This window comes from Helianthus annuus, chromosome 8, assembly GCF_002127325.2.
Source record: "Helianthus annuus cultivar XRQ/B chromosome 8, HanXRQr2.0-SUNRISE, whole genome shotgun sequence".
Taxonomy (NCBI): domain Eukaryota; kingdom Viridiplantae; phylum Streptophyta; class Magnoliopsida; order Asterales; family Asteraceae; genus Helianthus; species Helianthus annuus.
The window spans coordinates 65,351,953-65,366,770 of record NC_035440.2 but is presented as its reverse complement, the minus strand read 5'-3'; the positions used below and the strand labels follow the sequence as shown (position 1 = coordinate 65,366,770).

General features: G+C 38.5%; 1 protein-coding gene across 1 annotated transcript; it reads right to left on the bottom strand.

Moving 5' to 3' along the window:
* Positions 1–7,622: 7,622 nt before the first annotated feature.
* LOC110872949 lies at positions 7,623–13,664 on the bottom strand. Its single transcript, XM_022121855.2, has 5 exons — positions 13,305–13,664; positions 12,749–13,041; positions 12,571–12,660; positions 8,896–9,239; positions 7,623–8,086 (listed from the first exon to the last, which is right to left on the bottom strand). Exons 1-5 carry the CDS (start codon positions 13,495–13,497, stop codon positions 7,825–7,827), a joined length of 1,182 nt encoding a protein of 393 aa, XP_021977547.1. The 5' UTR covers positions 13,498–13,664; the 3' UTR covers positions 7,623–7,824.
* Positions 13,665–14,818: the final 1,154 nt, after the last annotated feature.

Below are 14,818 nucleotides of genomic sequence, written 5' to 3'. Positions count from 1 at the left end.
GATTACACAACGGTTTTGTGATAACTGAAAAATTTTTAATGAACCGTCTGTAAAATCCGGCGTGTCCAAGAAAGGAACGGACGCCTTTGACACTTGTGGGTGGTGGTAAGGTCGAAATTACTTGAATTTTTGCGTGGTCCACTTCAATCCCCTTACTCGAGACAACGTGTCCCAACACGATGCCTTCCTGAACCATAAAATGGCTCTTTTCCCAACTTAATACCAGGTTTGTTTCAACACATCTTTTTAGCACTCGTGACAATTGTTCCAAACAGGCCTCAAAAGATGTGCCAAAGATTGAAAAATCATCCATAAAAATTTCTAAAGACTCCCCGACCATATCTGAAAAGATACTCATCATACACCTTTGGAAGGTGGCCGGGGCATTACACAGTCCAAACGGCATTCGCCTAAACGCAAAAGTACCGTAAGGACAGGTAAACGTAGTCTTTTGTTGATCATCAGGATGAATAGCAATCTGATTATAACCTGAATAACCATCAAGAAAACAGTAAAATTTCTGACCTGCGAGCTTTTCCACAATCTGATCGATAAAAGGAAGTGGGAAGTGATCCTTTGAAGTTGCAGCATTCAACTTTCTATAATCTATGCAAATTCTCCACCCGGTTACCGGCCGGGTGGCCACTTCCTTACCGTCTTCACCTGTAACAATCTGGATGCCCGCCTTTTTAGGAACCGTCTGTGTCGGACTCACCCAAGTACTGTCCGATATGGGATAGATGATCCCTGCATCCAACCACTTTAAAACTTCCTTTTTCACAATTTCCCGCATGTTTGGGTTCAGTCTTCGTTGAGCATCTCGAGCCGGTTTTGCTCCCTCCTCCGTGATGATCTTGTGCATAACAATGGATGGACTAATCCCCTTTAGATCAGCTATTGTCCACCCAATTGCCGCCCGGTTGGCTATCAACACTTCCATCAAAGCTTTTTCCTGTTCAAGTGACAAATTGGAAGCAATAATTACCGGTAGGGTGTTGTTGTCGCCCACAAAAGCATACTTCAAATGCTTTGGTAACGTCTTCAACTCGACTTGTGGAGGTGACTCAAGTGATGGCTTCAATTGAGTGTCAATATGATCCGGTAAATTCTCGACTTGGTGTGTCCAAGTCGGCTTCAATTCCTTAGCAGCCATCACCTCCAACTCTTCTTCTGCATATTCCAATTCCACCTCTATTTCTGCCAAATCCCTGTCACAGACAAAACACGTCTCTATAGTGCATTCCCCACTTTCGTGAGGATAACACCCGTCAATAATGTCCGCCATAAAGCATTCATCATTGACTAGAGAATCAGATGCACGGGCAAAAGCATTTAACCGAACCTTACGATTCCCAAACGTGATGTCAACCGTACCATTTCTACAATCAATTAATGCATTAGCGGTTGCTAAAAATGGTCTACCAAGTATGACATTAGGTTGTTTAGTATTTTCAATTTGCACGTAGTCTAAAACCAAAAAGTCAACTGGGTAATAAAACTCATCAACTTTGACAATGACATCACGTAAGATTCCCCGAGGTAGTTTTAACGTCAAGTCGGCCAACACCACGGTGGTGTCGGCTTGTTTCAATGGTCCGAAGTCATATTGATCGTATAAACTTCCCGGTAAGATGCTAACACTTGCTCCCAAATCCAGCAAAGCTCGACTCATCTTAAATTCACCAACTTGAATGGGGATTAGAGGAGCGCCTGGATCTCGGAGCTTTGGTGGAAGATCGCCCGATAAAACGACACTAACTTTTTCGGTTAAAGCTATCTTTTTCGGAAATTTGTTGTGCCGTTTTTGGGTGCAAAGCTCTTTCAAATATTTTGCATACGCCGGAACCTGCTTGATCGCGTCTAATAACGGGAGATTAATTTTCACTTGTTTAAAAACTTCCCACATCTCATCCTGTTGTGGGCCCCGTTTATTAACAACTTTTGTTTCGGGATTAATTAAAGCCTTAGGAAATGGTACGGTATTACCCTCCATTCCCTTCTCCTTTTTCTCACCCGTTTCAGTATCTATCACCCTATTATTTTCAAGATTTTCTTTTTTATTCTTTTTAGGGCTACTAGGTTCCGGTTCCACGTCGGACTCATTTTCCTCATCAACCTCCTCCACAACACCTTCAACAAACTGTGGAGGAGTCCCAACCTGATTATCATAAACTTTCCCAGAACGAAGAATACTTACCTGATTAACTCTGGCGTTAGACGAACTCCCTTGATGCTGTGGATTCTTCGTGGTATCACTAGGTAATCGACTCGAATCTTTTCTCCCTTGTGCCATCTCGGTCGCCAGTTGAGCGACTTGCTTTTCCAATGCTTGATGAGATTTAGCTTGCACTTCTTGGTCTTTTTTCATTTGCTTCAACATTTCCATAATCTCCCGATTGGAAACCTCCTCGTTTGAAGTATTTGCCTTGCTTTGCTCTTGCTGTTGTTGATAACTTCTTTGGTTGCCCTTGTTGTAATTTCCTTGAGGGTAATTCTGATTATAATTCGATTGACGGTTCTGGTACGGCTGGCTTCCTTGATTCGGTACCTGAAAATGAGGATTCAATTGATTAGTATTACTATACCGAAAATTTGGATGATTACGCAAACCTGGATGATATGTGTTTGAATTCATATCATAATTCCTTTGCTCTCCGTAAACCATGTTCACATCCTCCTCAGCCGCTACAAACTGACCCGGACATGCCTCCACCGTATGTCCCAAATTTCCACACGAATCACAAACCGGGTAAGTTTGCGTCGCATGCACTGCATCCCGTTCGCCCAAACCTCGAAATTTCGCTAACTGGCGTTCCAACGCCTCCTTTTCTCTCTCTAACTGAGCAACCCTTGCATTAGAGGCTCCTGTACTTGATGGCGCCACAATTGGATACTTTTTATTCCTATCCGACTGTGCTTGCCTCTTCGAATCTGCTGCAACAATATCCAAATAATCCCAATCTACATCCACATGATTTTTCAAAAATGTACCCCCAGTGATAGCCTTAATATCCCGTCTATCCTCATTGGAAATCCCATCGTGGAATGCAGTGATCAACTCCCATCTTTGAATACCGTGGTGAGGACAATTACGGATCAATTGATTGAACCGTTTCCAAGCCTCGTAAAGAAGCTCACCCGGTAATTGTTGGAACTCTCTGATTGCTAATCTCCCCGTTTTAGTTCTTTGCGGGGTATAGTACTCATCCAAGAATTGTTGTTGCAGCTCTTGCCATGTATAAATGCTAGCATATGGCAACGATGTAAACCAATCCCTCGCAGCATCCATTAATGAAAACTGAAACAATACCAACTTCACCTGATCTGGAGTGAATCCGTGTCCCGCAATCATACCACAAACTGCCTCAAAATCTGCTATGTGTGCATATGGCTCTTCATTACCTTTCCCGTGAAAGGTAGGTAGCATGTTCAGAATATGTGGTTTTGCTTCAAACGACCGTTCTACATTACCCGGTGCAACTGGCATCACTATCGGTGATGCATGCTCAGCAATATGTGGCCTGAAGTGGCTCTCAACCCCTCGAATATTCGGATCCGGGAAACGAGGATCTCTTTGTCTTTGTCGAGGTGCAACCGGAGCCCTATGAACCTGTGGCGGGGTCTGATAAGCATCTACTCCCCGTGGCTGTCTTGGTTGCTGATACATCGGTTGATTGCGATTAACTGGCTGATTTTGGTACCCAGCTGGATACCCCATATACCCATCGTTTATCCCCCATTCATCGTCTCCGTATCCATCATCCCATGTCTCTGTTCTTGCCCTATGATCCACTTGCTCAAACATAGCACCCGACCGGTTCGGGTGTGGCACCAAGTTTGGCTGATTCACGGTCCGTAAAGGATCGGGCTGTGGTAATCGGCTTTCTAGAGAATAGAGTGGTCCACCAATAAAATGAAATTCTCCAGTTGGAGCAGAGGTTGGTTGGGTGGTCGTGCTTGATGATGGTGCAGTGGGTGTAGACTGTTGTTGTGGTTCAGATGTGAATGGAGGCGGTGGCATTGGTGGCAGTTCAGTAGTTGATGTTTGTTGTGGTGTTTGCTGTTGTGGAGTGGATTGGTTTTCTGATGGATTCATGGTGTCTTGAATTGCTTTTCCTTTCAAAGCTGAACGAAGAAGCAGATTCTGGCGTGCGGTCTTTTCAATTTCGGGATCGAACAAGAGCGGAGAGGATCTTCCTGAAAACCGAGTATGCATGCAAAAGAGATCACCTGCACACAAGTAAACAAGAAAACAGAGCGTAATACCGAACAAGACAAAACTAAATAAAAAGAAATATTTTTGGGTTTTTATGATTTTTTTAAAAACAATAAAAGAAACGACTACTACTAAACTAACACTAAGCGCACGAATCCCCCGGCAACGGCGCCATTTTGATGACTGTCGTAAGGGTCATGCAAAAACCTAAATAAGCTACGTAGATAGCGTAAGTAGGGTATCGTATCCACGGGGAATTTATGGTCAGTGTTACGTTTCTATCTAAGAACTAAATTAACTAGATTGGGGTTTTCGTGAATTTGATTGTCAAACTAGAAAGCTAATTAATTAAGTTGTAATCAATCCGAGAAAAAGCAACCTCTACCCGGAATCCCAATTACCCGTTTAACATCAAAACCTGTTTACTGATTCAAAACACCACATAGACATGGCCTCGGGATTAATGAACCTGATTAGTTATCAAGGATAGTTTTTAAGATTCACTATGCAACCTAATAACCCGTTTGATTGTGTCAACTACCCACCGATTTACCAACCCGCTAACAACGCAAGAAAGTTGCCAATACGCTTAATAAACGACAAATAATTCAAACACAATAAACGTTTACCAAGAATCCAACACGAGTGGTCAAGCTGTACCAGTTACAAGAATCCGTAAACAAAATTCAACGCAAAACTAAGCAAAAGTTCATCCGAGTAGAAGTTACAAGCGAATTAGCCGCGCATCATGGTCATCGTTGCTTCAGATTCTGCCAGAAATTGATTAAACATGAGCAGGTTGCTTGGAAGATTGAAGATAATGAAAAGAAATCGCCCAAAAGTCCTCCACAACGTCCTCCGGCGGCTGTGTATTGAATGCCCCACGTTTTCTCTCGAACTAGGTTAAAATCACACTTTTCCGCGCTGTACCACTGTCGCGCCACGTTACAGCTCACATGGACTCCTTCGCGTGGCGCGAGGGAGTATGGTTTGACTGCTCGTTGACTTCTACCTGTCGCGCCACGCGACAACTTACATAGACTCCCTCGCGTGGCGCGAGGGAGTATGTTTTCCAGCATTTTCGCTTCCTCACTCCGTATTGCCTTGTAATACCCGTTTTCCAGCTTGAATGGTCATTGTGCTGCATTTACGCGCTGTTAAGCCTGAAAAACCCGACAACCAATAAGTATACAAATCACTATGAATAAACACACTCTAATGCGTAAAACCTACACAAACTATACATAATATGACGTGTTTACACCCGCACATCAGCTAGTCGCAAGTTCATTATAAATCCTATTGAGTCTCATGAAACTTCACACCTCAAAGTTCTTTAATTATAATTTTATTGATACAAGCTCCCAAATTCGAGTATGTTTCTTCAACCTTCTTACAGGATGATTTGAAGTAGTTTAATCTCTACCACCTCCAAAATTCTTTTCTTGTCTTCTCTCCTCTCGCTAGAATTTTGTCTTACTAAATGTTATGGTATCAAATAAGTGAATGATGCTTCTTGCTACAACAAAACTAGTTATCACAATCTTCCTCTATAGCTCTTCTTAATTTCCCTTTAGTATACAATTATACAAATGAGAGAGATGGAGAGATTAATGTGTGTTACCTCTTAACCCATCCCAAAATATGCTTTGGTGGTGTAATGACCAAGTTGCCCTTCACTTGCCATTTGACTAATACACCACCCTTTGACTGTTTCTTATTTACAAGCATCTTTACTTATTTTAGTACCACCTACAAGGCTGCAAGCCACTCAATTTGCTCGTGATCATGAATTTGAAATATTCAAAATACCCTTTTAACCGATTTCTTAATCCATATGTCAACCTTTATATATGGATTATATCCACATCACATCAATCGTATTTCATCTTTCATAATTCAGTTTGTTATTTATACTACCAGAAAACCTTTGTAAATAATAGATTTATATAGCATAGTTACTTGGTAAACTTAAAAAGTCATCTCATTTGTAAAATGTATCTCACTATTTGTAGATTTTAATGAATCAGATTAAGATTAAGAGAGACATATTTTACAAGAAAAGAAGAAGTTATGTTACAGATATGACAATATAGAGGCTGGATCACGTGCGAAATGTGTGAAGTAGTTCTGAACAAATAAATAAGCTTTTTAGTGGTTAAAACTGAGATGGTGTTAAAATGGTATATAATTAAAGATTAAAGAGTCAATGATCTCTAGATTAATTGGTAGGAGGGCTAGAGTTTTTTGGACTCAAGTTCAATTCTTATTTGTTGTAAAAAAGAGTGGGCCATTGGGGGACAGTGGGTGATAGGAGACCCAGGGAAACCTGGGTTTGATCCTTGAGCCAAACGGGTTTTACTGGTAATTTACCGTCGTGCCTACGGGTGAGTGAGTTACTAGGTTTTCCCCGGAATTGGTGGTGGATGATTCGAGTTACTCTCGGAGTATCGAGAGTCCTCGGGATTGATTTGTTGGCCGTTGAAAAAAAAAATAAAAGACTAAAGATTTGTTGGCTTCATTGTTGACCTTTTGTTTTGTTAAATTAAGTTCCATAAATAAATTAAATAAGTATATAATCCATTAATTATTTCTTTAAACAATATATACCTTAAAAACCATAAAACTTATGTTAAAATAACTTTAGTTTAGTTGAATATAGTATAGTCGGGTGTGGAGGCTCCGGCCTAGGCGCGTTTCCTAATTTGGTGTTTTTTTTCAAAGTTATTTACCCTAACTTTGTACTATAAATAGATAGGTAAGACATTATAATTTCATGACACTTTGAATAAAAGAAAAAACAAACTCTTTGGAGGTGTGAACGTAGGTTAGATTAGTTCAAATTAAATCTCCGTGTTGTTTATGGCTTTCATTCGTGTTCATGTGTGTTTAATCCTAATAAGCATTGTTATAAATTTTCTTGAAAAGTAACTTTTATAAAATAAAAACGCTGATAGTTGTTGGGGAAAAAAACAGATTGCAACGGATGATCTGAGAGACGTGTAGGCCTTTCAAATCGAATTGTTTCGGTGGTTAACCCGAAAAATCCAATCGGATACAACTCATATTTAAGAACAAGAACTACTGTGTCATTTGGTGTGAATTTCGTATAATCCAGAACTCGTGTCAAAAGAATTATATTGAATTTTGGGGATGAGGCCAGTAACTGCCTAATGCCAATGCCAGTGATCTCCTTTTTAATGAAGCAAGGGACTATGCCCCTTGGACCCCGTTAGGGGCTGCTGCCCATCAGACATTGCTCCCAAGGGAGCTACCGCTCGACCTCAGCCAAGGGGGCTTGCCCCCTTGAAACTCACATTAATTAGGGGCTCTACCCAAACATTAATTAGGGGCTCTACCCGAACACTTAGAAAAAGACAATATATTTGCTGAAACTCAATTTCAGTATCCCAATATCAAAATTAAGTTAGAAAGAAAAGGGGACTTTTTCGACTCTAGTCTTTGAGGCATGTTACATAAAAATTGTCAGAAGAAAAGGTCTCATAAAAGATGCAACCAACACTGTTGAATGTACAAAAACCAACCATACAACTCGATGGGCATTGTTTTGAATAATTCGATTTCCAATATATGTTTTCTTAAAACTATTAGCCTAGCCATTGTTCAGCGCGCCGAGTATTACCGCCAACAGAATGGCGTATACTTATTTTTTCGGTCGAGTATTTCTGCTGCAGCCACTCGAAACCATTCACATCGAGTTTTCCAGATACCGATTTCCCTTGCTTTCTTCTAGTTTGTTGCTCTCTTATAGAAGCCCACAGTTTCTCAATTGCATTTCTCTGTTTACATGTAAATCTACTAACGTTGTCAAAAGCATGTTTCACAGTTATGTCTATCACTGTTTGGCACCTGAAAGCAAGAAACAACTTAATTAACTGAATTTTCTAGCAAGCACACAATATTAACTGTAGATGTGTTCATGAACTATTGAAACTAACTGAACCCTCCAAACCAAAACAAGTTGGTCAGTTTGAGGTACAAAGGTTAAGTTGTCACGGTTTTCAGGTATAACGATTTGATTTGAAACGTGAACCTGGCCGTGTAAACCCAATCAGCTGTTTAACCTTTTAATGTTCAAATATATGTTTCCATTTATGGAATATGTAGTTATGTACATATATGATAATCATGAACCATCTTGATCATTTTTATTTTCAATACAAACTAATGATTCTGAAAAAAAAGCGAAAAGAAAATCGTTTCAAACCATCGAACAGCCAAAAGCAAACTGTTAACCCATCAAAACTGGCTGATTTGGTTTTTCGTTCTCCACAACCGTAGTTAACAGTTCGCCTTAGAATTTTGGCAAAACCTACCAAACCAAACCGTGACCACCCTTAGCATACCCGTCTCCTTATTGCTCATCTAAATTCAACAGGTTTACATCGGAAAAGGCGAATATTATAGGTCGAATATGTTAAAACGGATCAAAACTCAAAAGTCACCTAAATTGAATAAATAATGCAAAAAAAAAATCACCCAACAATTTATGAAAATTTTGAGTAATGTTTGGAAAAAAGTGTTTAGGGTCAACCCGCCTTGATCATTAGCCATATCAAGAAATTACTTGTATTGAACAAACATTTTGGGAAGAATGCATAGAACTTTTTATCTAAGATGCTTATCGACCAGAAACATAATTATAAAGTAACGCTAACCATGGGATTTTATAACGTTTCGCTGCAATCTCCAAACAGAGAATCAATGCTTCTCTTTGTGATTTCAAGAATCTCTTTGCTTCTTCATCTTCTTCTTTTCTTATTCTAGACGATGGTTCAGCATCTGATTTCACTTTTACTTTTTCATTTTTTGGAATCAGAGCATCCAGTCCAAAGGGGTCAGACTCGTCTTGATTGGCGCTTGATTCAGGTATTGGATTCAAGGAAGCTTCTGTTTCAGCTTCATCATCTTTCAAGGCGGCAGCTTCTTCTACGTCATCATCTTTTGTTGCTACCGGAAGATTAGAAATAGCATCTTTGATTTTCCCACAAGCCTTTGAGAACTGAAGAGATAACAGAACAAAAGAATCAAAATACATTTTAGTTACGTATTTCAAAGATGCGGGGAAACTTTATAAAGTTTACAAGGCTACAGTAACTTTCGAACAGTTTACTTTGCATGTAACGATTTGAGATATTGGGTTATTTTTCATCTTTAAAGGTCAAAAGTCATCCAGAGTGTATTCAAATGCATGGAACTGCAGATATTGTTTTAAGAAAAAGTTCATATTCTTAATGTAATAATAGAGTGTTGGCAATCATATAACTTAACAGCGAGAAAACAGAAACATAAGGCTCAAAAGGTCCACATTCTTAATATAGTATTCATAGCAATCATAGAATTTTCAGTGAACCAAGGAATAAATGATATCATCTTGAACTTTCAAGTTGCAACGTTACTTTCTGACACTAACAGTCAAAATAACTATCGTAGAATTCTCATAATTAACAAATTTTCTTGATTTGCTTTCATTATCTTGTGCAGGGCTTGTCTTGAAATGTTCAAAAGCTGATGCCATTGACTATTGGTTCCGATTTGATATCTTACTTGTAAGAGCATTCTCATCCGAGTCTCTTATCTCCATCTATTTAATTTAACTAAAAAGCATTTTTTTTCTCTAAACGTTGTATAGTTTTATTATAAAAACCTCTCACATCCGATTCTCCATCTCTATCTCTATCTCTATCTTACAAACACTTACTTTATTGTTTTATACACTCACAAAATTATATAGATTGATGAATAGTCACCCTCTAATATTTAGAGGGCCACTATTGTTTTTATCAGTTTTTTTCTATATTATAAAGATATAAATCGAGGGATGTTTTAGTTGTTTTCTCTATTATTTCACCTATATTTATATAGAAAGTGGGTATTATAGGCTCCAATGTGAGTGCCCTAAACTAGTTCTTCCGAAGTGTTCATACTTCCTAGTTCCTACCTAGGACAGTGAGTGAAGGTCTCCCCCAATGCTGTTTAACCAAAAAGTCAACACACATTATCGTTGTATGTTATATTCAAGTTTCAACACAACAGAATCCTTTCTAATTGGAGAAGTCAATGAATAAAACGAAGAAGCACAATGGAGGACGAAGGACGCCTTCTAATTTACTGGAAAAGCATAACTATATGTATATGTTGGCAAATGCTAGTAAGTCCTGCTATTTATATACCTTAGCCTCACTACTGCATGTCCAGATTTCTACAACTCCCATGGCCATTGACTCAAAGAGGACCAACCCAATGACACGCTTCCCATGAAATTTAACCCATGTCAACCTTGATATCCATAGTTGACGGATCTTTGACCACTATTTTGAGTCAAGAACTTACTGTATGAAACCCTTATACACCCTACAAGGAGTGCTCCAAATGCCTAAAGCCCCAAACTTTCTACAAACCGTGCATATATTGCCAACTCACATAGGAATTAGAAACAATGAAACATACACTTGAGTACCGAGTAATAATCACCTTCAATGCCCAGGACCAAGCTATACAAAGAGATATCAGTGTTGTAGAGATCACTAGGCGCTAGTCGGGCGGTGGGGTACCGCCTAGGGATTAATAGGGATTAATCGGAATTAGTCGGATTGGACATTTTATATACAATTTTACAAATACATATATATATATATATATATATATATGTTGTCAAAGATGCAAGGCGCACTCAAGGCGCATAGGCCTCGCCCGGAGCCTAGGCGCAAGGCACAAAAAAAGCGAGGGTTTTTTTAAGAAAAGCGCACATAGAGGAAAAAAATTAAAATATATTATTCTTTGAAAACTAAAATTATTAATAATAGTTTATATAAATACAACTTATGTTTGATATATTTAAAGCCCAATTGGTCGCAAAAATCGCAGTAGCAAAGAAAAAGCCCAACAAATATAAACAGAAGTCAAAAGAAAGCCCATAAATAATAAAACCCAACAATAAAACCCTTAGGTTATCGGTAAAAAAGAAAAGATAGTGCCGCAAGGGAAAGATGCAGAGTAAAACGTGAAGAAAAAACTATCAGATGGTGATTCTAGCAGCGTTCAGGTTTGTCTTCTTCTTGTTTATCGACTGACATCCATAAAACCTCGCCTCTACCTCGCTTGCGCCTAGCTCTAGGCGAGCGCCTGACCAGGACTTTTACAAAAAAGGCGCAATTTTGCGCCTAGGTCACCACCAAGCGCTTCAGCCTCACTGCGCCGCGCCTCTGTGCCTAGGCGCGCGCCTAGTGCGCTTTTGACAACATAGATATATATAACGTTAATTTTATAGTTTTATACTTTTATGTATAAATTTGTAACTTTAGGGACCAGATGTAAACTACAGAAGATGGAGGGTGGTTAAATGTTAAAACACTAAACCTATTTCAACCTAATATCCACCCCACGTACATTAGACGCAACCCGTTCCCCCTTCTTCTTGATTAGACGCCACCATGAAAGAAACCTTAGTACCAAATTCGCTTCATTTAATAGATTGGTTCTTCAATCATAGTTATTAAAGCGAGCGCCAAGGCGCAAATAAAGCCCCGGGCCCAACAAATCGCCCCGAGTGCGCCTCGCGCCTTTAATAACTATGATGCCAATAATATTCTGCATAGCGAGCACCTAGACCGCTAGACGCAAATAAAGCCCTGGGCCCAACAAATCGCCCTGAGTGTGCCTCGCGACTTTAATAACTATGTCTTCAATGGAGGTTAGAATTCATGGAATAATATCACATGCGACACTAGGGAGGCTTGCACTTGGTCCGATTTTGGTTCAAACAGAGGTAAGAACTCGTTCCAGTTGACGGAGTTGGTCCAGTTTTGACTTATTTTAATCCATTTATAACCTAATTTTGACTGACTAACTCCGATTTGGGAGAATTTTCACCGATTATTTTGATTTTGACCATTTTTTACTTTGACCGCCTAGTTTGACCGATTTGGCCAAATCCGGGCGGTAGACCTCCAATGAGCGACTAATCGCCGCCTAGGCGCCGCCCAAAAGCGATGTCTACAACACTGAGAGATATACTATGTGCTCTATCCAACTGACATGTTCTTGCAATTTGATCAGTGATACTTATGCATATGCTTCTAAAGAGGAGCTCTAATGTACAAAGTTTTTTAGTCCATTCTGATGAAGCCAAATCCCAATTCCAATAAACTAGTCTAGTTTTATGATTTTTACATCAAATTACGGTATTCCATGTAAACCCTTCATGTCGTTTTGTAACTCATCAGTCATCCTAAATGAGCAATATAGTAGTTCCACAAGGCTCACAAAATAATTCCAAAAGCCTCTCTTAACAAAACCAACATAAACATATAGTTATGAGAAAAAGCACATACCACGAAACTATCATCAGTGAAGAGATCATTAGCCATTACAGCTCTAATAGTCCACAAACTTAACAACTTTTGCTGCTTCGGAATAAAACACTGCACAAGAACATCCAATTCACGATCATAAAAACAAGCGGTACACACATCTAAAAACAAACAAATCAAAAGAAAACAAACTTCTTACTTCAGTCAAGTCTTGTGCAGCTGAAAACAACGCATGATAATCTCCTCTCACCAGAGCATCATTACACGTGGTCGGTGAAGACATTGCTGCTTCAAGTATTGCAAAAAAGTAGTCACTGTTACTAGACTTAACACTTCCTGCCTGAACCAGCTGAATTGCAAGCTTTGACGCCTTTCCGAATTTAGAAACATTGCTTATATGTGAAGCTATCCTTTTCATAGCATCTATCACTTGCGTTTCAGATGTATCCGCTATCGTTTTAAACCTCAAACTTTTCTTCTTCGGGGCAGCATCTGAGGCATAAATCACGAAAAATAACTGTATATTGTTTGTGTCTGATAGGGTTACATAGAGTTTTTGAATACACCGAATAATATTACACTTGAATACCTTCTAAACATTGTAATAATTATATAATATTTCCAAACAATCTAATATTACGGTAGAATTTTGAAGACAAAGTGAAATTGTATCAAATAAATTTAATTTAATAATTGGCATCACGGCTTCTAACCCTAGAAAGTATTAGAAAGATTTGAAGGAGAAGACTGTATACCTTGGGGTTCGGATTGGGGAGGTTTGGAACGTTTAAGGGCGCTCTTGAGAGCGGGAGCAGGTGGAGTCGGAGAAACTTTGGCGATCACTGTATCCGGTTGCTCCGACGGAGGTGGTGGTGACGGCGGCGGTGGTGACGGCGGCGGTGGTGGGGCAGAAGGGGGAGGAAGCCCTTGGAATAGATTACTTGACATTGGTAGCTGATGAGTGAACAGAGGGATGGAGAAGGGTTTGGTGCTGTATTTGGGGTTTGATCCTTTGAGTCAAGGGGATTGTTGCGATAGAAATAAAATGGATGAAAATGGTTTATAGCAATAATAATGGTTTCGTGCTTTTTCTGGTGTCTGATTTTGGAATGGTTATTATCATGGAATGAAAACAGATATATTTTGTTATCATATCATATAATGGAATTGAGCATTCGAACGAAAGGAACCTAACTCTTCGAAATATAACAATTTTGATATGTTTTTTTATTTCCTTTAAGGAATGAAAAGAAATATGAATTTATTATTATTATTATTATTATTATTATTATTATTATTATTATTATTATTTATTATATTTATGTTTATATTTATATATATTTATATTAATACTAATATTAATATATATCAAAAATATTTTTATTAATTATTTTACCATTATTATTATTATTATTATTATTATTATTATTATTATTATTGAGTCAATTATATTTTTATCGTTTTTAATACAACTGTGTTTCTTTAGTTCTTTTTTGTTTATCAAATTGTACAAAGTAATGATTCATTCTATTTATATATGTGTAATCAAACATCACAATGGAATGAAATAATCCATTTCATTCTGTTGTCCATCCCATTACCTCGTCCATTTCATTCCTTCATTCATTCCATTACCCCATACCAAACAAGCCCTTGGGTTTTCGTGCTTTTTTTTAATGACAAATTTTGTATCACTAACGGACCACTGGAGTATTATCGTTCACCAGCGGAACCACCCGATCATATCCATCTCCACTAGGCATAACGCATATACGCCAATTCAAAAGGAAACCCAATAAACATGGGAACACCCTCTTGTGGGAATCGAACCCAAGACCTATTGATCTTAAAACCATATCCCACCCCAGAATACCACTAGACTATAAAGTTATGGACTTTTCGTGCTTTTTCTAGTGGAGTCAATTTGCACCCCTATGTTAAAAGTTGCCTAAATTCTCCACATTTTATTTATGTAATACAATTAGGGTATGTTTTGGCAAAAGTAGCTGATGATTGGTGGTTGAAAGTTGGTGGCTGATAGCTATAGCTTTTTAGATATATTTAGATATTTGACAGAATAGCTAGAGCTTTTAATAAAATGTATAAAATAACCAAAATGGACATAACTAAAAAACATAATACTAAAGGTAATCACACACACATATATATAAGTTCTTTCTCAAATAAATAAAACATGGTCATTTCAAATTAAATAAAACATAGTCATCGACAAACAGTCGAGAACATAATATAATACTACTAAATCATT

Coding starts and splice junctions, on each gene's coding strand:
- LOC110872949 (XM_022121855.2), bottom strand. CDS start 13,497: ATGTCAAGTAATCTATTCCAAGGGCTTCCTCCCCCTTCTGCCCCACCA. Junction 13,042..13,304: donor TCCCCAATCCGAACCCCAAG/GTATACAGTCTT, acceptor TTTATGCCTCAG/ATGCTGCCCCGAAGAAGAAA. Junction 9,240..12,570: donor TCACTGATGATAGTTTCGTG/GTATGTGCTTTT, acceptor TTATCTCTTCAG/TTCTCAAAGGCTTGTGGGAA.